Below are 25,046 nucleotides of genomic sequence, written 5' to 3' on the forward strand. Positions count from 1 at the left end.
TTGTCGTTGCTTTTCCTGGTGCCCTTCCACGTGCACATTTCCATTTATGTTTCTTTCATGCCAATGTTTCTGTGACTGGTCTCTATATTATAATCTCACAACACAAGGGAGAAGTGAGGGCTCCCAGCCTCTCTTTACGTCTCATTTCCTGCCCAGGCAGCTGAAGTCCTTCCTGGGCAGGGCCTGGCTATGTGGTGAGAGCAGGTAAACTGAGGGCCAGCGAGGGGAAGGAGCGGCAGAAATTCAGTCCCGACACACCACCAGCCCTCCGCCCGGCAGCGGTGCTTGTGCCACGATGACCGTGGCTTTGCTCGGGCTCGGGACACGCCCAGGCCCAGAGCCGCGGCCCCCCGTGGCACCCCTAGCGGGCGGTGCAGGGCCCCTGCGGCACTAGCGCTGCCTGAAGCGGCGAAGGCCGCGGCTGCCGCCTCCTTGCCCGCGGTGAGGCCGGTGAGCCCCCGCTCCCGCCGATGGGCGCCGGAGGCCGCCGCCGCGCCCGCCCTGCCTTCCCACGGCGGGCCCGGGGCCCTGCGGCCGCTGTTCCCAGGGCGCGGCGCGGCTGCTGCTAGCGGCGCCATGGAGTCCCGGAAGTGCTCTTGGGCTAGAGCGGCACCCGGAAGCGGCCGCTCCGTCCGCCCTGTGCTGAGAGGCGCCAGATCATGGCGGCCGGCGCGCAAGGAGAGGGGTGGGTGGGCTGCGGCCCCTGAGGCGCCGCCATGTACTCGGCCGCTGCCGCCGCCGCCTTGCCGCCACGGCGGGACTTCATCTCCGTCACCCTCAGCCCGGAGGAGGCGGTGGGGGCCGGCGGCTACAATAACAGCAAGGCCTGGAGGCGGCGCTCCTGCTGGCGGGTGAGGGCGGGCTCGGGGCTGTGAGGGGACCTGGGCCGCGGGGGCTCCGGGCCGTGAAGGGAGGACCCGGCCTGAAGCGGGAGGAGGCTGGTAGTGGTGGGTGCAGGGGGCAGTGAGGGAGCCTGTAGGACTGGGGAGGAATGGGCTGTAGGGAGCGGGCAGTGAGGGGTGTCCCTGGGCTTGGGCGCAGCTGGACTGTGTGTTGGGGGTCCTGACTTGGGACCCCCTATTCCGAACTGGGGAGGGCGTGAGAGCTTGACGATGGGGTGCCCTGGGCTTTGGGGAGGATGGCCCCGGGCTGGGGGCTGTGGGAAGAGCAGCTCCCCACGTGGTAGGGGTTTGCGGAGTGCAGCCTGGTGGAGAGTGCTCCAAGTCATATCTTAATTTCTGAGAACGAAGTCGGGGTGAGGGGATACCGTGTACGTTTGAGGGGAATCCTGCCCTCTGCTAGTGGGCCTGTGCGGGGTAACGCTGTGCTTTCTAGGCAGGAGTGGAGGGGGTGTGAGATTTGGTCTTGGTGCCTTTGCCACCTGTTTTTGGGCTTGAAGGGGGAGCCCTGTTCTCTGCCCTAGGAGAGTAAAGGGAACAGTTCTACTTTTTGTGGGGAAGGCTGAGTGTGAGAAGAGGGGTCTCCAGCAGAGCTGTGTGGAAGTGACCTCCCTGTCTGCTTGGTGGTAGGGAATGGGCATGCAGCTTTACTGGGGATGGGAGTCTTGGGCTGGAGAGGTAGGGTGGGAAAGTGTGAGACAAAGTGACAAGATAAGCCTTGTTGGAGGTAGAAGATGATGTATAGCCACCTGTAGAGGCTTTACAGGTGGCTGGATGAAGTGTATGAAGAGCTTGTTTTGGGACACAATATGGCAGCTCCTCTCCTATTAACAGCTAGAGAAATGTGAGGATAGGGCACAAGATGTGTCACCCTTCTTTTTATCCTTATTCTTTGTCAGCAAAAAAAAAAAAAAAAAAAAAGATGGTAGTGAATGCCTTCCAGTATTCCTGTGTCATTCCTACCTATCCCAAGACACCAGAGTCAATGTCTCTTTTCCCATCCTGCCCTGAGGGAACACAGGGCTGCTGGCTTCAAGCATCCTTCTGCAACTGGGAGATGATGGTGTGGTTGGCCATGTAGGTAGAGCTGAAGGTGAAGGAGTAGGATCAGCATCTTGTGTGCGTAGGGAAGGGTGTACAGTATTACTGTGCAATCAGCAGCATGGGAGGAAAATGGGAAACGTGTGCTGTGAGGCTCGGCAGAGTGAGCACGTTGACAGTTCTTCACCGAAACATTTGCAGCTTCTGGTTGTTTTTAAGAGGATGAGGACTATGGGAAGTGCTGTGGGGCATAGAGTGGTATGTAGGAAACTGTGGATTGTTCCCAAGTGTAGGATTGGCACTAAAACACCATGTCTGTACATTTTGATAGGGCTGTTAAAAAACTAACAAAATGGTAATTTAGCAGTTAAACATTAACTCCAACTGCTTCCTCTGTAAACGGAGGAAACGGCTCTCTTGGGCTAATGTAGCATTTGCTGTCTAACTTTTAGTGACTTTGTTGTATATACTTCAGTTTTAAAAACACATTTTTGTCCACTACTAAACTTGAAGATGCTGTGGTTTTGTCATGTTCGTTGTTCTGGTTCTGTTTGTTTACTTTGTTTTCATGTTGCTGTGGGTTGGTGACTTTATTTATGGTGGCAGGACCTGTTCTGTGTGACAGTTCTACATAGGTTTGTCAGAGGCAGAGTGCTTGGCTTTTCTGGTCCAGTGACTGGTGCTTAGCTTATTTTGAGCCTTTCTTCTTCGCTGTAGTAACATTTTCAGTTTTCCTACCACTTTCTTCTGTTTCTTATTTTGCATGTATGTTCTGCAGTACCTCCCCAGCCAGAAGGGAGTAAAGAGGCTTTTGGCTTATTTCGCAGTTGGTCTCTGGCCAGATGTACAGGCCAGCCAGCAAAGGTTGTGATGAAAGTCAGCATGCTGTAGGTGATGCTCTCTGGGAATCTTGCACTTGGCAGTCTCTTTGGTTCTTGCAGCAAGTGGCTCTGATGTTTCTCTGAGCCTGCTGTGCCATATGCTAGCATGTTATATTTCTGTTTCTCTGTCATCAAAGAAAATAAGCAATGGATGTCTGCAGTTGGAAACAGAGGGTAGAATTAAACCTACTCAGTTTTGTGCGGCTTGCTCTGAATGAACCGATAAGAGTCTATTTTTGACTGAGTAGGCTCTTAATGCCAGGCTAAATATTCTTCCTTTTACTTATTTTCTCTCCTAAAGAAATGGAAGCAGCTGTCTCGACTACAGCGGAGCATAATTCTCTTCCTGTTTGCCTTTTTGGCAGTCTGTGGAGTCATTTCATACACAAGCATTGGGGAACCGTGGAAAAGTATGTGTTCCGTATTGCTCAGAATTACCGGAATGTGGTGTTACATTTAAGAGATTGTTGTAGTTCTTATAACTAGTTTTAATTTTTATTGACAGTGACTGGGTGTATCCATTAAAGCTGAGATGTGAGATGACTTTGTGTGACATATTTCAATGACTTGTTTCTGCTTAATCAGAAATGTTTTTGATATGCCTTTTCATTGTTTATCTTGCCTAGAGCAATGTTTTGTTTTAGTTGATTAAGATTTGGAGGCTGTGAGTGTCCCTTTTATTATGTATGTAGATATCAGTAACCCAAACCTAAACAGTAGGATAAGGTAATCCTCTCTTGGTTTTGATTGTCCATCAGATTAGAAATTACAAGATTTTCTACAATACAAAGGCTTATTTACCTTCGATATTATCTTACTGCCTGTATTGAGAAGCTAAAATAATGGCAATTAAAAAAAAAAGCATGTGCTGCCTATTTGTATATTAGGGAGAGTGTTAATACCAAAAGACACTTCGTATCTAACAACTAGTGTGTGTTTATTAATGTTTAGTGAATAGAAATGCTTTTTGGAGGAGCATCTAGTATGCGAATGCAGCAAACTTGTGTAATTTCTAGCTGGAGTCTAAACTGTTGATTCTTTGTGCTGAGCAGTTTTGTGTGTCTAGGTCTTACAAACAAATCATTGGATGATCAGAGAACAGAACCAGAAATTCCTGGATTAAAGCTGGCAAATCCAGCTGTTCTACCAGCACTCCAGAAAGCAGATGCCAACCTTGGAAACTACCCAGAGCTTTCACCTCAGGTACTATGAGAAGAAATGAGTGTTATAAAGCTACCAAAGAGTTTTTGAAAGCTGCAGATAGTGTTTGGTTCCAACAGTTGTTGAGGAGAAAGAATTATAACCTGGACTAAAAGTCTGCTCTGGGTAGAATGCTCCCTTTGCAGGAAGGGCTTTGGTATAGTATTTCTTAGCTTTACCATTTTATTTAAGTGATCAGTATACTATTTCTTAATCACTGATATACCTAGGAGTGCCAGTACTTTAGGTCACAGTGACCTCTTACTTGAGGCTTCACTTCCCTGCTGTGATTAATTTGTTTGGATTTGCAGTGCTCTGGGCGTCAGTCTTGCTTTTGTGAGGAGCCTAAATAGAGTCATGGTTGAATATGAGACTTAGGGTACAGTGTCACGATGAGTTGGAATAGCTTTTCTGGTAGCTGGAAAAATAGCAGCAAACAGAACAGATGTTAGTAGGTTTTGAAGGGTTACATTTGTGGGGGTTATGACGGGAAAGAAACATGAACTGGCTGTGTGGAGTAGAGGAATACTGGTTACTGTGGTGTTCTTCATGTATTTACCTCATGAATTTTGGGATTTCTAGTTAATGAATACAAAATTTTCCCTGATCGTGCACAAATATACATGTATATTGTAATAGCAATTCTTCGTATTTGCTAACACTGCATTTTGTAAGCTTTTTTTATTTGGCATGTTTTTTGCTAATTCTGAGAAAAACTTACTGTAAAATGGAGTCAAATACCTTTACAATCCCTTGGCAGTGCCTTGTGTTAAATTAATATCTGGTAGCAATAGAGATAGCTTAAAAGTAATTTATCAGAGTGAACTTAAGAACTGGATAATTTTACCAAATGTTTAAAACAAACAAAAACCCAAGGTCTTTAGCATAACTTCCATTCAAGGCAGAACTTACATCCTGATACAATATGAAAATACGATTTATTTGAAGTTATGTTTAACACTAGAATGCTGTTGATTTATGGTATGAAATTTTACCATTTCTGCAATACACCAAGCACATTTTTTTCCTTTATTTTCTCAGAAGCCACCAAAACCACCTCATGTTCGGCGTGGTCCTTCCAATCTTCAGATCAAGCCACCACAGAGGGACGTGAGACTGAAGACCCGACATGATACCAGCAGGGTTGTAGAAGTGCCAGTCCAGGCTGATAAAGAAGTGAAAACGGAGAAATCTGTTATCAGGTAGAAACGTTTCCAGCAAGTTATGATTCCTCCCCCCCTTTCCCCTGCCAAGATCCATTGGATGTTGGAGTGAAAATTGTAAGGGCTTTTTGTTGTCTCTGTCTGAGGTTGATTTCTTTCCTTGCATATATTTTTCTCTCAGGTCTGGCCTGACAGCTGTTGATATTGCTAGGCTGATTTATTCAATTTCAATGAATGTGCAGCTTTTCTATTTTTACTGTTTGCATCATAGAACTGCAGAGGATATGGAGCCCTACAAGGCTGTTTGTATTTCTGATGTGCTTAGACACTATTAATGCTCAGGAGGATTCTTAGTGTCTGTAGGTTTCTGCGGCTTGTTTTGTAGTAAATATTGATGTTCCAGTATCAATATGATAATACTGTCACAAGTGTCTTTGTTCTAGGTCAGACTTGGAAAATTATACCAGTGTCTGTGTTGGTTAGGGATACAATGCCACTAGACAAAGTAAGCCCAAGTTGAACTGGCAGAAGCCGTAGACATGCATGTAGTTGTCTGTGTGTGTAACTGTACAAGATATGCTTACTCCTTTCTTACAAAGGATTAATCACACAGTTCAAAGACCCCTTCTGCAGATATAGTAATATCTTTTACAGAGGGTCTGTGCTGCTATGATTATATTTTTACTAAGTTATTCCTAAAATACTATTGATTGAAATCTTTTGATTTGGGAATAACTGGAGGGATGTAACTTGGATATAAAAGAGACTACTACAAGTTCAGCATAGATTCTTAAGATTTGGAACTCTAGGCTTGGCTTTTTTGTATGTTTGTGTCCTTTGCAGCACCGGCACAGCTGAGTTGATCATAGCATCAGAACTGTGCCTGTGTCAGCATTTTGGCTGTTGGCATCATGTGAAATGTCTCAGAGGGACTTGGAAGTGTTTCATTCCTGTGCTTAGACTATCACTTGTAGAGTTAAACAGGTGGTAACAGGAAAACGTAGGAGAGCAATGAATGCATAGTGAAGACTAGTTAAAAATTTGAACAGGGAAACTAAATGATGAGATTTATGTAAGTCATAAGGTATGCTGACTGTAAACAATATAAACTGTAAAGGTCCTGTAAGCCTGGTTCCCTTAGGAGGCATATAATCATAGAATCATTAAGGTTGCAAAAGACCTTTAGGATCATCAAGTCCAACCGTGACCCCAACACCACCGTGCCTCCTAAACCATTTCCCGAAGTGCCACGTCTACACGTTTTTTGAACACTCCAGGGATGGTGACTCCACCACCTCTCTGGGCAGCCTGTTCCAATGCCTGGCCGCTCTTCCAGTGAAGAAATTTTTCCTAACATCCAATCTAAACCTCCCCTGGCACAACTTGATGCCATAATGAACTCAAAGGCAACATATCTATATATTGAACAGTGTGGTTGAGATTGTTTGGTCTTGATATGAACTTGGCTTGAGTCGAAGTCCATTCTGAAAGACTTCTTGAGGAGATTTTTCATAAATACCTGTAAAAAATGATTTATGCATCTCTGGTTGTAGGGAAGGCTTGTGAAGCCCTTGGTAGTAAAGCAAATACTTTAAGTAGCTAGTGTTTTGTTCTTAATCATGATTTTTTGATGATCATCATTTGTGTGGTACTATTTAGTGTTGCTGGCTCCTGTGACCATTTCAGAACTGGTAGATAGCAAAATACTTCTAATGAGCATTCTCAGGTGTTTTAATTATTTTTAGAAGTTCTTTATTAAATTCCATTGCCAAGATAATTTAATGAAATTCCAAGAACCTGTAAGACACATTTCTTAATTCAGTAAAGTTTCTCTGGTGCAAATTACTTTTGAACAGAAAAATTATCTAGGGGACAACATAGTTATTTTGATCCTTGACACAAAATCCAACTCCTGTTTTATCAAAGTATCATGAGAAAAAGGAAATGCAGAGTAAGTCTTTCTTACTTGCATGACTTTCTGTGATCAAATTAAGTCTTAATTACAATTCCTTGTATTTGCAGCTGGAGAGGAGCTGTGATAGAACCTGACCAAAGCACTGAATCTCCATCTAGTAAAATAAAGGAACCAGAAAAACCTTCATCTGTGGAAGCTGAAGACCAGAAGGAACCAGGTAAATAGTACAGTTAATGATACTTTTATTTCTGTTCACTTCTATGGCTGAAGTTGTGCAATTCCTCCACACGCATCTATTTTATTTATTTAAAGTAAAGGAAACAAAAAGCATAGGAAAGATTATTTACCCAGATCATCCAAGCCTTTCAGTATCCTTATTCCACCATGACAACCTTCATGCTTATTAGCCTTCAGAATTTGAAAATAAATTTTTGTGATGAATCTTTGGAATATAGCCTCTAGGAGGAGGCAGACATTCCCATCTTTTGTCCAAGAAACGACAGCCTAAAGAGAGACAGCCTGAAAGGGACAGCTTCCTTTTTAGCAGTGGTTTTCCTTTTGCTTGCAAATACAGGGAAAGTGTCTTCCCCCCCTGAATTAAACCAAACTATTTCTAAGGCTACCCAGAAAGCTGTAGAAGGTGTTTTTGCAGTTGCTGTCCTTGTGGAGTAAAGAACATGTTCCGCTTTCTGGGCTCATGCGAGAAAGTGCTGATGCAATAAATGTGGCATGTTACAATGTGATGTATTGGGCTTTTGCTAGCTTCATATACATGGGGTTAGTCATGCTGCTTCATGTTTCCCACTTTAGAAATCTTTGTTTATAATTTTGCAAAATTTCAGCTAATGGGCTTGTTTCACTTTCATGTTGGGTGTGTAACATAAGCTCAACTTTATGGCAAATAGCCAGCAAAAATTTCAGTAGAACTGTGGAAAAAGACATGGCTTTGCCCAAGATGGAAAATGCAATTTTTTTCTTTTTTGTGTTAAATGAAAATTTAAAGAAATAATTTTGTGTAACTGATTTTAAATTTAGCAAAAGGCAATGAATGAGACAGGAGTCTTTAGTGATACTCATCTAACAACTGTGCATGTGGTTGTTTTAATGTTTTATTTGCAGAAGTGACTTTTTTTTTTTTTAGCCAGGGAGAGATCTCTGTTTCCACCTGACTGAACTGCCGACCAGAAACACTGACTGGTTATTCTGCAGAGGAAAGGCTGTACTGAAAAGAATAATCTGAGGATTGTTTTTCCGTTACACTGATCATTTAGTTTAGAAGACACTTTATGTTGGGTAGAATGCAGCAAAATGGTGTTTGGTATAGCTGCCTAACTGCCTTGCAGAAGTCTTGAACAAGGTGCTGTTTTCTTCTTGCAGTGCCCCTAAATGAGCGGCAGATGGCTGTGATAGAAGCATTCCGCCATGCATGGAAAGGATACAAGGATTTTGCCTGGGGCCATGATGAGCTGAAGCCTTTGTCCAAGTCCTACAGTGAGTGGTTTGGACTTGGGCTTACCTTAATTGATGCCTTGGATACCATGTGGATTTTAGGCTTAAAAGAAGGTAATATTTTTTCCCCTCTAAAACAATCCCTTATTTTCTATTCAGACAGTAAATGTTCAGAGTTCTTTGAAGGGAACATTTACTATGTGTGGCCAATAGGTTTAGTTTTCCATGACAGTAAATACATATGTATATAAAAACATGTATAAAAATAAATATTAAAAAACCCCAACTATATTAAAGGACACCATTTTTCTTGGAATAGAATTTTGAGCCAGAAAAAAAAAATATTCTGCTGTTAAATATAACAATGGATATATCTGCTAGAAGCTGAGGAATGTATTAATAAGCATCCCGATTTTTGTTTCTGTACTAAAACCCTAGTGCTATCTTCGTGCCATTATACAGCGACCGTAGGCTTTCTACCCATCTGTCTCAGGTAGTTAGCTCGAAAGCTCATAGGCTGTGTTTTTTCACATCTAATATCAGTATTTCACATCTGGATTGAAGCAGTTTGTTTCTGTAAGGAATCAGTGGATGGAGAAGTGTTCAATACCTTCTTCCTGAACTGCTGTGCTGTCTGTATGTTTTCACAGTTACTCTGGAAGTTACTACGTTAGAAAACTTTCAAAACGATTAAAAAAACTAAGTAAAAAACTCTGCGGTTCTGTTGCCAAAATACTTGCTTGGAGAGTTGTTTGAGGCTTTTTGTGGTGCAGGTTTTTTTTAGTGGTATTAAAAAATTTCTGGAACTGTATCTATTTAGCCTTGATAGATAGCTACCTTTGTAAACTTTTCAATCTTGCATTTTTTTTGTGTCAAGATAGGAAGAACAGAGGTGCTAGTAAGGGGACAATAAACAGTGAAAGTCTTTCATGGTTCTGTCTGTTCTACCTTTGAAGTTTGTGTAAAATGTGTTCATCTGATTTGTGTCAATATGGAACTGTTTGTGCTTGTGTAACCGAGGGCCGTTCAATTGACTCGCTAACGGTCGGGAGGGTTGGAATGTGGGTTGGCGGTTTGCTGCTAACAGTGGAAGCATCCTGCTACAAAGGGGGGTGCCAAGATGCGGGGGGGGGGGGGCACAGGTCGGCCAGTGGTGATGGCAGGGACCTTCTTGGCTCAGAAGGCGCTAAAGCATGAAAACTGGGGGAAAGGTAATTCCGGCAGGGGGAGAGTGCGACCACCGACCCAATTCAGGACCAAAAAGACTTGCCCCCCCACACCCGTAAAGAGCACGCGGGCTAATCTATGTGGCAAGCGTGGCTAATTTAACTACGGCTGACCAACGGCAAGTGGGATGCTTATCACTGACCAGTGAGTGTAAACTTAGGCGTGTTTTTACTAATTGCTATTAATTAAGTAACTGAATATAAACCCTGTAGTATTGTATGACGGTATGCATGTTAGGTGGAAGGATCCCCCGTGCACCCAGCGCTGCTTGCTTGTCTCTATTCAATAAATTGTAAACTTTATAACATTCTACCTTTGAAGTTTGTGTAAAATATTAAATCAAACAAAAACCCTGTATCATGTGTTTGCAGCTCTAGGCCTGAGCAGGCTATCTCAAAGTTTCATCAAGTTGACACTGTGCTGCTGCTTCCCCCCCCCCCCCCCCCCCCCCCATAAAAAATTAATTGTGAACTGCACAGAGCTTTTAAAATAAATTATTAGTAATTTAGATGTGTTGAAAATGGGTTTTTGGTGCAGGCTTCTTCATATTTTATAGCAGTTCTTTTGCTGATTGCCTTAGAAAGCTCCTGGGGTTTCTTTTGAATAATAAACACTATATAAATCAAAGGTCTCTTTGAGGTTGCCAGTCTTATAAGCTGATGAATGCTCACACCTCTGTGAAAGAGGACCTTATCTTTTCTATTGTACTGCTAGATAGGGCTAACAGCTGACAACAGAGATTTTTATGTGGCTCTTATCAGTCTACTCAACATCGAAGACATCTTTTTCTTGTGAGGACACAGATGCATTCTTTTGCTTTAGAGTTAATCTCCTGTGGAATACCTTCCATTTCTGGGACACTGTTTTTTCTTCTTTGCCTGCTCATAAGCTGGAGTTTCTAGATGGTGTAAGATAGTTTGAGGTAACTCATGCCTCTAACCGTGAAGGCTAAACTAACTCACATGCATCACAGAGTTAGACCCTATGCAAAAGCTATCATTGAGTGATGCTGCTGCTAAGCTGATTGTTGAATCTAAAAAGGCTTTTACATTCCTTTTTGAATTAGTAGTGTGATAACCAATTTTGGTTTTGGAGGAAAAAATTGCAGACTGTTGGGATTTCATGGGTTAAGTGCTGAAGCAGGAGGCAGGCTCCCCAGGAGGTTGCTAGACTAAAGGTGTTAATAGCTGTTAACTGAAAATGTTATCTGTTATCTTGGTAGAGAACAACTTTGGTTTAAAAAGATTTGATTAAAAATTTCAGAAGGCTCTTGTGGAAGTGTAACTAATTGTCTGACAAGTCAAATTGATGGACTTAAAAGATGTCAACTTCTGGACTATTTTAACAAAGATTTCCTCAATTTCTTCTTGTTTTTTAGACTATTAGGAACTTCATTTTGCTGGATTTTTCTGTCTGTATGCATCTGTGGTGCATGCTGAATAAGAATTAAGCCAATGGTAGTCAAACTTCTCCCAGCATATGCTCTTCATTTTAGTTTTCCACCTAAAATTATGATCTCTGTAGACAGATATAAGTAACTGTCATGGATATATGGAGTACTAATGTCTCTAGTCTAGTTGTTGGAATATTCCAGACGTTCATAACTGAACTACCTTTTATACTTTGCAGAATTTGAAGAAGCAAAAAAATGGGTAGCAAATGATTTAGTATTTGATAAAAACGTGGATGTGAACCTCTTTGAGAGCACTATTCGTATCCTGGGGGGCTTGCTAAGCACCTACCATCTCTCTGGAGACAGCCTCTTCCTGGAGAAAGCTGTGAGTGATTACTGTTACAAATGAAGCTGGGTTATGTATTGCATATTGGACAAAGCTGAAGGAAGATTCATCAGAAAGTTAAATGTTGCTGGTTTTTAAGTTTCGTATTTGAAGTAGTGGGGAATAGACTTACGATTAATCTTTTAAGCCTGTGCTTCTTTTTGCTCTCTGCACAACCTCAGAGCCTTTCTGTGTTTTATCGGGTATTCTTGTGTGTCCATTCTTCTGTTGATGAAGAGCTGACCATAATAAAGTTCATGAAACAAAAGAGGAAATAAATGGTTGGCAAAGAGTCATGGGGTTTTTTTGTAAACCTTTCTGTGTGTTTTAACAGCATCAGCCACCTCTTTAGATTAGCTAGATGCAGTCAGTGACTTCAGAATTACATCATGTTGCGTAGGGATTGCAGGCTCAAATGAGGCATGCAATACTAGGAACCAGGCAAAAACTGTAGTCATTACTATGAATAAATCCCTGACCTTTTTTAGCTCTTGGCTTTCTTGCATCATCTAAGACTGCTATGATCTTTTTCTGTCTCCTTGGTGAGAGAAAATTTAAAGGGCTGTGCATGTGTGTATGTATTTATTTTTGTTTTGTCCTGTGCTCTTGGGTTTTCTTTAGAAAGACATTGGCAACAGGCTTATGCCAGCATTCAAGACCCCCTCCAAGATACCGTATTCTGATGTCAACATTGGCCGGGGCACTGCACATCCACCTCGCTGGACATCTGACAGCACTGTGGCAGAAGTGACCAGTATTCAGCTGGAGTTTAGGGAGCTCTCTCGTCTCACTGGAGATGAGAAATTCCAGGTAGGGAAGAATCACTTGATGCTTTTCTCTTTTTCCACCTCTCTACAGCTCCATCACTGACTCTCCATCAATACACGTGGTCTCTATAGTCTTTGTGATGTTAAATGAGTTAAACTCTAGATTTGGGCAGGAAAAGAAATAAAGTAATTCCAATTATATTCTTAAACACCTGAAAAGTAGTAGTGGAGGTGAAAATTATTTTTCTCCTTCAGAAACAGCATTTGATTTTTTTTTTTTAAAAACCAGTCAACCAACCAAACAGAAACCCCCAAAATAAAGAACAAAACCAAACCACAACAAAACCAAAACGAACACCACTCCCACCAACCCCCAAACCCCCAGTTTTTACCATTGACATTTTTGTTTGAAAAAATATTAAGCTAAACAGGGGGCTGTGCAACTGTGCCTTACTTGATGTTGTTAGAATTCTGTGTGCGGTTTCTTGATGCCATTATCTAAATACAAAGAATAAAACCTTGGTGTTGCCGTCCAAGGAACTAAAATGTGACTTGGTAGATACGGGTCTGACAGCAGGTCACAGGATAAAGAAAAGTTAGTTGAAATTAATTCCAAAGAAAAGAATATTTTCCACTCATATTTTTGTTTGGCAGTGTTGTTTAATTGTTTTACACTGTATCCACAGCTCAAGTTTTGAAGAGTGCAGTTATTTAAAGAAGTTTTGGCTACTGCATGATTCGCATAGTTGTTATTTTAGCCGGAATTCTGCTTTGTACATATGAGGGTCAGATCATAGTCCTGTGCCATAGTACTGGCTTTTGAGTGGGCTTACTCGAAGGAAAGGAAATAGTTATAGTTATTTCAGAGTACTTAAATGTACCCAGAACATCAGTTCTGAGAGTCAGCAAGTTTTAAATCCTGTGTTTAATATATTGCATGGGTTGAACTTAATGTCCCTGATGTTAATTTGAGGAAGAATAGTTAAAGATATGTTATCAGCCTGAAGTTACTAGCCACAATTTTGTGCATCATTTATACCTGTAACTTGTGTTTGCTGTTTTCTTTCTTTCAGAAAGCTGTAGATGAGGTGATGAAGCATGTTCACACCCTCTCAGGGAAACATGATGGACTAGTGCCTATGTTCATAAACACCAATAGCGGGCAGTTCACTCACTTGGGTGTCTACACTCTGGGAGCCAGAGCTGACAGCTACTATGAATATTTGCTCAAGCAATGGATTCAGGGTGGGAAAAAAGAAAATGAGTAAGTTCTTTCCACTTCTCACATTGGTGTGAGAATTATGTGAGCCATAAAACTTTCTGTTGTAGTTTGCTGCTTAAAGAAAAACAATGTACGTGCCGAACAGTCAACTGAAAATATTCCTGTTTTTAAAAGCAAGCTAAGCAAGCAAGAGGTACCTGTGGTATCTTGATGTAAAAGCAGTATGAGAGTTAGGCCTAGTCTTAAAACTCTGCAGAAAACTTTTCTTTCTCAGCACATCAGATGTGAGGAGGGTTACAGACAGAAGAAGAGGATTAAGTCTTTGCAGTAGGTATGGAGCATAATTAGACACTTCTGAAGTACTGACGATGTTTCATTTCACCAGCGATGTCTATCTTCTCTGGGTTTGTTAGGGAAAGGTGAATCCTACAAGATGGTTGAATTGGGAGATGTAATCTATAAAGAATAACTTTTCTTAGAAAGAAGAGGAGACTGAAGTTTAATGGTTGTGTAAACTTTGCTTTAGGTCTCTCATGTTTCTGTCATCTGCACTGGAAAATTGGAAGAGAATGTCTGCAAGGAGCAGAGGAATTAGAGATATTGGAAAATAAGGTTTCCTCCAAAACAAGACAAAAATCCAAGCAGTTTTTGTCTGCTTATAAGCTAATTATGTGGGACTTGTTCATGTCAAGGGGTTTAATGCATACAGAGCGACAATGTGCCTCTCTGAGGCATTTCTTTATATCAAAGTAGGTACATCTCTACAAAAAAAGTTTGCAACTCTGCTTTTTCCAAGCCATACCTCACTGTAAATGGAGAACTGTTGCCTTTGGGACCCCAGACAACGGCATTTTGTGAGCCTCAAAATGGAATTACTCATCAGGGTTTTTCCACATAAAAGTACTTTGAAACACGGGAAATTCTGATTAAATACTGTTAAACAGTATTTCACAATGAGAGTGGTCAAACATTGGAAAAGATTCCTCCAAGTTATTGAATGGCCATCTCTGGATGGGGAATGGCCATCTCTGGATGGGGAATGGCCATCTCTGGATGGAGATACTAAAAAATTGCTCAGATAAGCCCTTGGGCAACCTGATCGAATTGAATCTATTTCAGAGTAGGGGGTTGAAGTAGAGACCTCCAAGAAGTCCTTACCAGCCTAGATTTTCTGTGATTTCAATTACTGTATTTCTGAGGATTCCTGAAATAAAATCTGGGTACTGCCTAGAAACAGAGTTGGGGGTATGTCTTCTTTAATACATAAATTTAGGGTTTACTTGAAAAGTAAATCCAATATTGCTACATGGTAGCAATAACTAATTAATGTCCAGTTGAGGGTGACTTTGAGGTTTTTTGGTCAGTTTTCACATTTGGTTAAATATTGTTCTTTAGACTGAAATAATGGTTTCCAAAAGGGGATTTTGCTGAACATCAGCTATGATTAAATGTGTTCTGACTGCATGTATGTGAGCCAACTGGGAATGATTTTAATTCACAGACTGTTGGAAGACTATATGAGAGCCATAGAAGGAGTGAAAAAGCATCTTCTTCAGAAATCACAACCCAAGAAGCTTACTTTTGTAGGAGAGCTTGCTCATGGCCATTTCAGTGCCAAGATGGTAAGAAGTACAACTGCATTTCAAAACAACAATATCAAAAGAAAACAGAAAAAACACCACCACCACAAAAAAAAAGCCAAATACGGACAGGCAGATGCAAAGCTTTTGTGCTGTCTTTCCCTATTCCCTCCTCCAAACAAAAAAAAAAACCCACAACAAAAAAAAACCATAGAAAAAGCCAAGACTATATATATAGCCAGTGTGATGGCACTACTGACATAACTAGTTTGTAGATACTAGTCACCTGTGCAAACTCTTTTTGAGTTACTCTAGTAGATCCATTTGCATTCCTCTAAGACTGAACATTTTGGTGCTGGAGTAAAATTTTCTTTCTCTGTTTTTTGGTTTTAGTTATAAAATTCCAGTGTCTGAAACTGTTGAGGCAGTGCCTGGTTTATGTATTATTTGTTTTCCATAATTTAAAAATATATGTGGATAGTTGCACACCTCACTTTTCACATTTACCTTCAAAAGAAGCAGGTGATCTAATATTGTATTACTGGCTCAAAAAAAAAAACCCAAACTGATAATTTTGGAGGGTTCTGTCCATTCATGGCATTTGTTTCTTTTCCTACATGTAGGGTTATTGAGTTAAACAGTATGCTGTTTGCTGTAGGGAAAATTGATTGATCTTAACACTCTGCTGCTAATATGTGCATCCATACTCTTTAAAATGCGTTACGATCTTTCAGTTAAAGATCTCATGCAGGTGTGGGTATTGTGTGTGTGTGTGTGTGTGTGGCTTTTGTTTAAGATGAGTCGTGTATTATTAATGTATGTGTAGCCTTATGCATATTTTTTCAGTACCTGAAGTGAGTTTTAGTGAATTCTTTGACTTGTTTGGTTTCTTGAGGTAGTGTTTTTGACATGTTCCATTCTGGTTTTTAGCACATACTTCTTGCATCTGAATTTCCCAAAGGCTTTCCAAGCCTGCTGTGAGTGAGACCAGAGTCTGGGTTTTGGGTAGAGGGGTCTTCCCATCCCAGGATAGGACAGATCTGCCTTAGGTTTCTGCATGTGTCGGTACGCTTGCTTCTGTTCCAGGGTGTCAGTGTTTTGGTATTTAATCAATTGGTATTGGGTGACAGTCTTGACAGGTGTCTTACCCTGGCCAACTGGAAAAGTGGGGGATGTTCATCTCCTATGTCTATGTTGACCTCAACCATTTCCTTTAGGACTGGACAAAGCTTCTAAAGGTCCTTACGGGTGCTGCTTGTGCACCAGAGTGTTTTTACTGTGTTTTTGAGTGATGAGACCTGAGCTTTCATTCTGAATGGTAAGAATAATTTGAATTTCTGTCTGTGACATTAATCTGTAATTCTTACATTCACAATATCAGTGGTGGATTAGCCCCTGAAAGAGGACAACCAGTCTTGTGTTGCAAATTGGATTTTGCTGGAGATGAGTTTTGGGCCTTTTATACAATCTGTTTTCTGGTGTGTTCTTCAACTGACTTTGACCATTGACCTTTCTTGGAAAGTAAACTAAATTAGTCTTGGTTGTTTAGAGTGTTGCACAGTTCTTGAAGTAATACCACTCCTATTTTCCTTTGAACAAATTGTTTGCTCTAGCAAGTAAAAACTAAGAAAGGTCCCTCCAGTTCTTTCACTGCTGCAGCTTTGCCTTGGGGAAGCAAGCTGGAATGCTCTTCATGTGGTCATCCACAGGTGTCCCTCTTCCATGCATACACAGAGAGCCAAAGATGCTCTGTTCATGGTGCTTGGTATCTGTGGCATTCAGCTGGCTGTAAACAAGAGAATAAGTCTAGGAGAGCTGGTGGTGGGCATTGGAGCCAGCTGAATCCCAGACTCTCTAGAAAAATGGTGCTCTTGTGTCTTTGGTACTCCATAGATGTGAGGGGTAATGGCTTTTTACTACCCCAAATAAGAAAGTTGCAAGAAAGGGGCAAGTTTTCAGGCAGAAGAATGCCTGAAAGCTTAATAGTGTTTCCCTGTTGTACCAGTGGATCTAATGGTCTCTGCGGATGTTCTCTCTTTCAGTAATGCTGAGGTGATTATTTCAGAATGATGAAAATCTTCTGCAGCTGACCTCTCCCCCTTCTCCAAAGCTTTGTTTTCTATGGCTGACTCCCATCTCTGTTCCATTTTTAAATTTGAAATTAAATTCAGATGATCAGTTTGTCCCTTATGTCCCTTTAGGAGTGTCTACTGAGAAACTTTTAGGTGATGCTTCCCACCCTGCTTCATGAGTTGGTATGAAATGTATACTTCTGGTAAACCAAAAGACGCACTCTTCCCCCTTGCCCTGACCTGAGACCTTCTTTTCAGAAACTTGGCATAAAAACAGTGTCTTGTATATTTTCCGAATTAGTGACGCCTGCCTAATGCTGCATTACATCAGTTTAAAAAGTTACCCTCAAGCTCTTGGTACCTGAAATGTGTTTTGAAGAAGAGAAAGAACAACAAAAAAGAAAAGATGCACACACACAAATACCTAGTTGTTGTGTGATTTTTTCCCCGGTAAGAGTTGTCTTGTCTTGCAGGATCACTTGGTTTGCTTTTTGCCTGGGACTTTGGCACTGGGAGCTCACAATGGATTGACTGCTGATCATCTGAAACTGGCTGAAGCCCTTATAGAAACCTGTTACCAGATGTATGCTCAAGTAGAGACAGGCCTGAGTCCGGAGATTGTACACTTCAATCTTCATGCACAAAAGGGCCACAAAGATGTGGAAATCAAGGTGAACAGATAGCTGGCCTGAACTGTAATTTGATGATTTGTCTGTAATGCTGTTGTGCTGTTGAAACTCCCAGCCAGATATTGGTAATGTGCTTGGTGGTGGAGCAGCTTGTTCTCTGGCTGCCTTGCTTTCTAGGTGTACTCTAGCTTTTGTTCTTAATTACCTCTGTAGTGTATTTAGAAGCTGAGTTATGCATAACTCAAGTCTTTGGAATAGATGGAGACGGGAATCACTATTTTTCTTCCTGCATGTGTCCTTGAGGAAATTCCCTGTCTGAATTTTTTTTTTAATGTCTTGCAGCCTGCAGACAGGCACAACTTACTGCGACCAGAAACTGTGGAAAGCCTTTTTTATATGTACAGATTCACCGGTGATAAGAAATACCAAGACTGGGGCTGGGAAATCTTGCAGAACTTCAATAAATACACACGGGTAAGGTCAGCTTATAATGACCATGTTCTGTCAGGACTGTATTCATCCACTTGCTCTCTAACAAGAACTTTGGAAACTTCCTAACTTTCAAGAGTCATCAAATACCTGTGGGGAAATTCATAAGAACACACAGAAAAAAATCCTTTCATGCAGTGCCTTACAGTTTGAGATGCACTACTTAATACCTTCAGGGAAAGAACTTATCGTAGAATCATAGAATGTCCTGAGTTGGAAGGGACCCACAAGGATCATCAAGCCCAACTCCTGGCCCTGCACAGGACAACCCCAAAATTTAGACCATGTGTCTGAGGGCATTGTTCAAATACTTCTTGAACGTGGTCAGGCTTGGTGCTGTGACTGGCTCCCTGGGAAGCCTGTTCCAGGGCTCCACCACCCTCTGGGTGAAAAACCTTTTCTTAATATCCAACCTAAACTTTCCCTGGCACATCTTCCTGCCATTCCCTTGAGTCCTATCATTGGTCACCAGAGAGAAGAGATCAGTGCCTGCCTCTCCTCTTCCCCTTGTGAGGAAGCTGCAGACCGCGAGGAGGTCTGCCCTCAGTCTCCTCCAGGCTGAATAAACCAAGTAATTTTAGCTGTTTCTCATACAGCTTCCCCTCTAAACCCTTCACCAACTTTGTGGCCCTCCTCTGGACACTCTATAGTAGCTTTATATCCTTAATACACTGGCACCCAAAACTGCACCCAGCACTCGAGATGAGGCTGCAACAGTGCAGAGCAGAGCGGGACAATCCTCTCCATTGACCAGCTGCAATGCAGGGCTTGATGGACCCCGGGGCACGGTTGGCCCTCTGGGCTGCCAGGGCACACTGTTGGCTCATGTTCGACTTGCCATCAACCAGAGCCCCCAGGTCCCTCTGTAGAGCTGCTCCCCAGCCTCTCGTTCCCCAGGCCGTCTCTACATCCAGGGCTGCTGTGCCCCAGGGGCAAAATCTGGCACTTGCCCGTGTTAAACTTCATATGGTTGGTGATTGCCCAGCCCTAATTTGTCTAGATCTCTCTGCAGGGCCTCTCAAGAGTGTCAGCAGCTCCCAGTTTTGTGTCATCAGCAAACTTAATTAGTATTCCTTCAAGTCTTGCATCCAAGTCATTTATGAAGACATTAAAGTACGAGCCCTAAGATGTAACCCCATTTACTATGACTCTTTGAGCCTGACCTGTCAGCCAATTGCTCACCCATTGCATTATGTGTTTATCCAGCTGTCTGCTGGACATTTTGTCTAGGAGGAGACTGAGAGACAGTATTGAAAGCTTTACTGAAATCCAAAAAGATTACAATGACTGGCTTCCCTTGGTCAACCAGGTGGGTAGCCTTGTTATAGAAAGAAGTTAAGTTTTTTAAGCAGGACTTGCCCCTTGTGAACCTGTGCTGGCTGGGATCAATGACTGTGTTGTCTTTCAGGTTTTTTTCAGTAACTCCCAGAATAATCTCCATAATTTTGCCAGGCACAGAAGTAAGGCTAACAGGCCTGTAGTTACTGGAGTCATCCTTGTTGCCCTTCTTGAAGACTGGGATGTTTGCCAGCTTCCAGTCAGCTGGGACCCTTCCAGATTCCCAAGAGCACTGAAAAATCATTGAGAGAGGTCTTGCTGTGACATCAGCTCTTTAAGTACCCTTGGATGAATCTCATCAGGCCCCATTGACTTACAGGGGTCCAGCTGGAGCAGCAAGTCCCACACAAGTTTGGGATTGATTGGGAGTTCATCATTCCCACAGTCATGGTTCCCTAGCCCAGGGCTCTGGGACCTCCAGAACCCACCATCAGTGTTGAAGACCGAGGCAAAGAAAGCATTTAACACTTCTGCTTTGTCTCTCTCCCTGTTTGTGAGGTGACCATGGTCATCAAGTAACCAGCCAATGTTATTTCTGGGCTGCCTTTTGCCATTAACATTTAAAAAAGCCCTTCTTATTGTCTGTCACAGTATTGGCCAGCTTCAACTCCACTTGAGCTTTGGCCACATGAATTTCTTCCCTATGGTGGTGAACAGCATTTCTGTAGACCTCCCATGTCGCCTGATCGTCCTTCCACTGGCCATATACGTTATTTCTTTCGCCTTATTTCTAGAAGATCCCTGCTCAGCCAAGCTGGCCTCCTGCCTTGCCTGCCTGACCTTTTGGAATTGCCTGCTCCTGTGCTCTTAGAAGGTGGTACTTAAGTGATGAGCACTGATGGACTCCAGCATCTTCAAAAGCTTTTCCCCAGGGCACCTCACTAAGCAGTTCCCTGAGCGCCCTGAATTCTGCTCTCGTCATGTCCAGAGTTGAGGTTTTGTTGGAAGTTTCCCTCCTGTTACCATAGATTTTTAGACTTGACTGCTTTATGGTCGCTGTGGCCAAGGCAGCCGCCAATGGCACTTCACTCACGAAGGCCTCTCTGTTAATAAGAAACAAATTGAGGAAGGCTCCTTTCCTGGTCAGTTCCCTTATTACCTGTACCAAGAAGTTACCATCCAGATGGTTTAGGAACCTTATGGACCTGTTTGTCCCAGCTGTGTGGTATTCCCAGTTGACACCTGGCAAGTTGAAGTCTTCCATAAGGACAAGAGCAGATGACTTAGAAGCATCCCTTAGTTCCTTAAAGAATAACTCATCAGTGTCATCCTCCTGGTGGCCTGTAGTATACTCCCACGACAACATTTGCATTATTTGTCTGTCCCTTAATCCTTGCTCAGAGGCTCTCAGCTGTGCCATTGCCAACTGCAGGCTCCATGCATTCCAGCTCCCCTGCCTTGCCTGCCCTGCTTATCCCTTCTGAAGAGCTTGTAACCATCCATCATATACACCGCTCACAGGACTCATCCCACCAGCTTTCACTATGCTAATGGTGTGATATCTCTGGGACTGGGCCAAGGCTTCCAGCTCCTCTTTGCTTGTTCCCCATGCAGTCTGAAGAATGTCACTCGCATGCAGCTACTTGAACTTTGGCATGCCATCCTGTTGCTTGTCACTGACTGGCCTTGTATTTTCCCTTTCCCCCTTCCAACCTAGTTTAAAGCTCTGGCTATCAGCCCTGCTAGCTTCTGAGCAAACCCCCTTGTATTACACTGATTAAAAAGTAAAATGCAGAAGCTGTATGCGGACTACCAAAGTGCCTCTACACCTTCTTGGAAGCTGCTAGAATCTCTACTGCGATCTTTTTTAGAATTCAGAAGCTAAGAAGGACCTGGCTGGGTTGAAAGAACCCTTTGGTTGAAGTTGCCAAAAAAAAATTGCCACAAAATGGCATTAATGCTTTAATAGAGGGGTTTTGGTATTAATTCTGACTACAGTGCTCATGGAGTTACCACTCTGATGTGCTTAAAAGTGTGGCCTAGATGCCAGTGGTCATTAAATATCCATGGTCTGTAACTAAGAGAACAGGTATGGTACTTTGACCAACTCTAATGTAGAAATTGCACTAGTGACTTTCTGTACATCTGTCCAGAAATTTCAAGGGGATGTTCTTTGTGATACCACTTTAAATTAAGCATAAATGGGCATTTTGCTTCATTTTATCCTCATGATTTCTTTCAAAATGCAATGAGATTTTTTTCATAACTGAAGTTTTATATGTAAATGAAAACCAAATATGAAATAAAAACCATGTTGATCTGTTTCTTAGCACTTACTTTCTCAAAGTGCACCTGGATGTTAATAAGTGAAAATAATTTTAGATTATCAAAATATATAATATTTCTGCTTTTTTTTCCTTTTTGTGGCACAGGTTCCTACAGGTGGTTATACTTCCATTAACAACGTCCAGAATCCCAGTAATCCAGAGCCAAGAGATAAGATGGAGAGCTTCTTCCTTGGGGAAACACTCAAATACATGTTTCTGCTGTTTTCAGATGATATAGACTTAATCAACCTTGACAAATACGTTTTTAACACAGAAGCTCATCCACTCCCCATCTGGGTGCCAGCATAGACTGGGTGTCAGTAGACCTTCCAACAGTGGCATTTTTATCTTCAAGTCACTTTACTTTTCAGGGTTTGAGGAGAGATGCTGTATTGCACCTTTTTTGGCTTAAAACAAACAAACAAAACCTTTGGGAAAGCATCTGTGGTTTGGAGAAGTCATGTAAGTCTTAAGTCTAATCCCTAGTTCTGGGATGGACGGGCTGTGCCATACTAAGCTGGTTTTCCTGGTATTGATGATGAGGTTCAGAGAATAACTATAGTGTGGACCATGACATGGGGCTCTGGTGAACCAGAACTCACTTATGTCAGTCTTACTAAATGCTCATTAAATATTGGGAATGCAGCAAGTTGTCTTAAAGCACAGGATTGTCCCTGGAGAGACGGAATAAGCCTACAGGTTTCTGGTTTACTCTGGATTCACTGAAACACTTGGTTGCAGCACCATTCTGTCGTAAGAATGTATAGTGTTTCAGGTGGTAAGTGGAATAAACAAAGAACTGTCACGTCCCAGGATGATGCAAAGCTGTCAGTATTGCTACTGATACTCTGATCTCATTCCAAAGATGCTATGCTGCATCACGTTAGAAGAAGGAAGGGGCAGCAAAGCATCTGTTGTACAGTGTCTTAGTTTTATAGAGCACTTTGAACGATCTGTTCAAGCTGTGGCTGAAATGAACGATGGAAGAGAAGAATTTGCTGCTGATTTGGCCCAAAGTGGTATATAATTTTGTAGAGGTATTGCAGTTTTTAACTGATCTGCAGGAATGCAGAAGATAATGTGAAACTACATGTGCATTTTATATATTATTTGCATCAGTTAGACTCAGGTATTCTGACTGAAAGCTGCTTTCTGAGGTTGGGCACTGGGAAAGTTTGTGAGCACATTAGGTGTAACTCAAAGTCAGCCTCCTTCCGTCCCTTCCTGTCCAGATACTGCATTGTAAGGTGTTTGTTGACTCAAAACAAGCTTACAACTGTACAGCAAAGTTCATGTTATTCACAATTTTTTGGACTGTGGAGAAATTTTCAATTTTTTTTTTCTTTAGGAGTACTTTGGGTAGAAGTATTTTCATTAGTAGTATTAAAAGCAGACAGTCTAAATGTATTCCAAAAATTTCTGGTCCCAATAGAATTAGTGAAATCTGTTCAGTTGCTTGAAGACAAAGCAGACCCAGGTGTTTGGGGTTGTTTTTTTAAGAATCTTATGGGAGCTCTGGGATCTTTTTATTTTTATATGTGCAAATATATTTTAAACGATGATTTTGGAAATCAGCTTTCTATACTGCTTTTCCTTTTGGTTTTGTAGCTACTTGGACAGTCCTGTACTCGCGTTCTCAGAAATGTGCTTATTTGTATTTCTTAAAGAGGTTGTTGTCACCAAAATATCCTTTCCCCTCATGTTAATGGGAGCAGCAGGAAGTATGCAGTGCATGGTAGTAACAGTGAGGTACAGTCCTCTCTAAATCTGGGACTACTAAGTGGAACTAATTAAATTTGACTGTAATGGTTAATTTTCCAGTGACTATGGGGGGTATATGTATTCTATAGTATTTGTAAAGTAAGATGCATCTTTTTTTGTTTTATGCTGATCAATTCTGTTTGCTGGAGTCAGGAGTTACCCTTGGGACCACTATTTAAGTCTTTTAAAGAATATTTATCATTCCATATACTTATGATGGCTTATGGAAATTGAGAAATTTTACAAATTATTTAAATGCACCTTCTTCTGTTATCAAAGGGACCCTGGGATTTGCAAGGCATGACAAGTTTGTGCAAAATGTTAATGTTCCTCCAGTAGCTGTAGCTTTTGTCTGCACAACTGATTTGCTCCCAAGATTTTTGTTTTCTTTGACATAACAGTGAAGAAGGAAAATGCTGTTGAAATGTGGGAGCAAACACCTTTTTTCGTTGGTGTTTTGTTTTTGTTTGTGGCGCAGGTTCATATTTCTAAGGAGCTGAGCTTTGGCTAAAAGCTGAAGGCTTAGAACTGGAGATGAAAAAGAAAAAAAAGAAATTCAGTGACACTCCCCAGGCCCTACTGACTTGGGTTGCTTTGGCCTTGTGCCTTCAGCTGAAGCTAGTATTGAACCCTTAATTAATAACTTCAGAAGTTTCACAATCCATAGCAGAGTTTGGCATTTCATCTATATGGCAGCCCTACTGAGGAAAACAAAGAGATTTAAAAAGTGGAATATATATAAATGCTCACCAAAAATCTTCTGTTGTTGAAGTCTTAGACTAGTCTTAATGTAATTGACTCTACAAATGGGACCATGGGAGTCTGTGCTATCATTTTTTTGCCTTATGATTGGCTTGAGAATAATAATCCATTTCATAATTAGTTGAAGGAGAGAAGAATAAATCACCACTTTCCCAAACACACTTCCTGTCATTTAGCTGAGCCTGTTGGTCCAAATGGTTTATTTTCTGCCTAATTCTTCCTGGGAAACTGAATCTCTTTGCAAAGTGTGGCTTTACTGTCCTCATCCTTTAAATCTAAAGTTAAGATTGGTCAGCATTCTCTACCTTTGAGAACAAATGTTTGTTTTGGACTCCTATATCACATGTGAAATGGCACAAACCTAAATAATCTAATAAAAGCTCATCTGCTTCTTCCTGTTCTTTTGCAAAGGTCACTTTAATTGCTTATTTATTTTTACTTCTTTAATATCATGTGTTGTGTCACGTAAGTCCCTGAGCTTCACAGCCCATCTGAATTCCACTACATGCTCCACAGCTACAGAAGCTTTGCACATCTTTGAGAAGTTTTCTTTCGAGTACTCCGTAGTTCTTTGAACCAAAGCCTTAACTGCAGGGTCCGTAATCT

The 25,046-nt window shown here is 41.8% G+C and overlaps 1 protein-coding gene across 2 annotated transcripts; it reads left to right on the forward strand.

Annotated features, from left to right (window-relative positions):
• The first annotated feature begins 626 nt into the window (after positions 1-626).
• On the forward strand, positions 627-24,850 carry MAN1B1 (mannosidase alpha class 1B member 1). 2 transcript variants are annotated; one of them, XM_064468649.1, is made up of 13 exons: positions 629-851; positions 3,123-3,231; positions 3,888-4,024; positions 5,063-5,223; positions 7,207-7,316; positions 8,477-8,662; positions 11,405-11,553; positions 12,175-12,363; positions 13,394-13,584; positions 15,044-15,164; positions 17,668-17,865; positions 18,166-18,297; positions 22,023-24,850. In XM_064468649.1, exons 1-13 carry the CDS (start codon positions 717-719, stop codon positions 22,224-22,226), a joined length of 2,022 nt encoding a protein of 673 aa, XP_064324719.1. In that variant the 5' UTR covers positions 629-716; the 3' UTR covers positions 22,227-24,850. The 2 variants fall into 2 exon arrangements, with proteins under 2 accessions (XP_064324721.1, XP_064324719.1); XM_064468651.1 differs by lacking the exons at positions 3,123-3,231; positions 3,888-4,024 and having other exon boundaries at positions 627-851.
• Positions 24,851-25,046: the final 196 nt, after the last annotated feature.

The sequence above is a fragment of the Phalacrocorax carbo genome, chromosome 18 (assembly GCF_963921805.1).
Source record: "Phalacrocorax carbo chromosome 18, bPhaCar2.1, whole genome shotgun sequence".
Classification (NCBI taxonomy): Eukaryota; Metazoa; Chordata; class Aves; order Suliformes; family Phalacrocoracidae; genus Phalacrocorax; species Phalacrocorax carbo.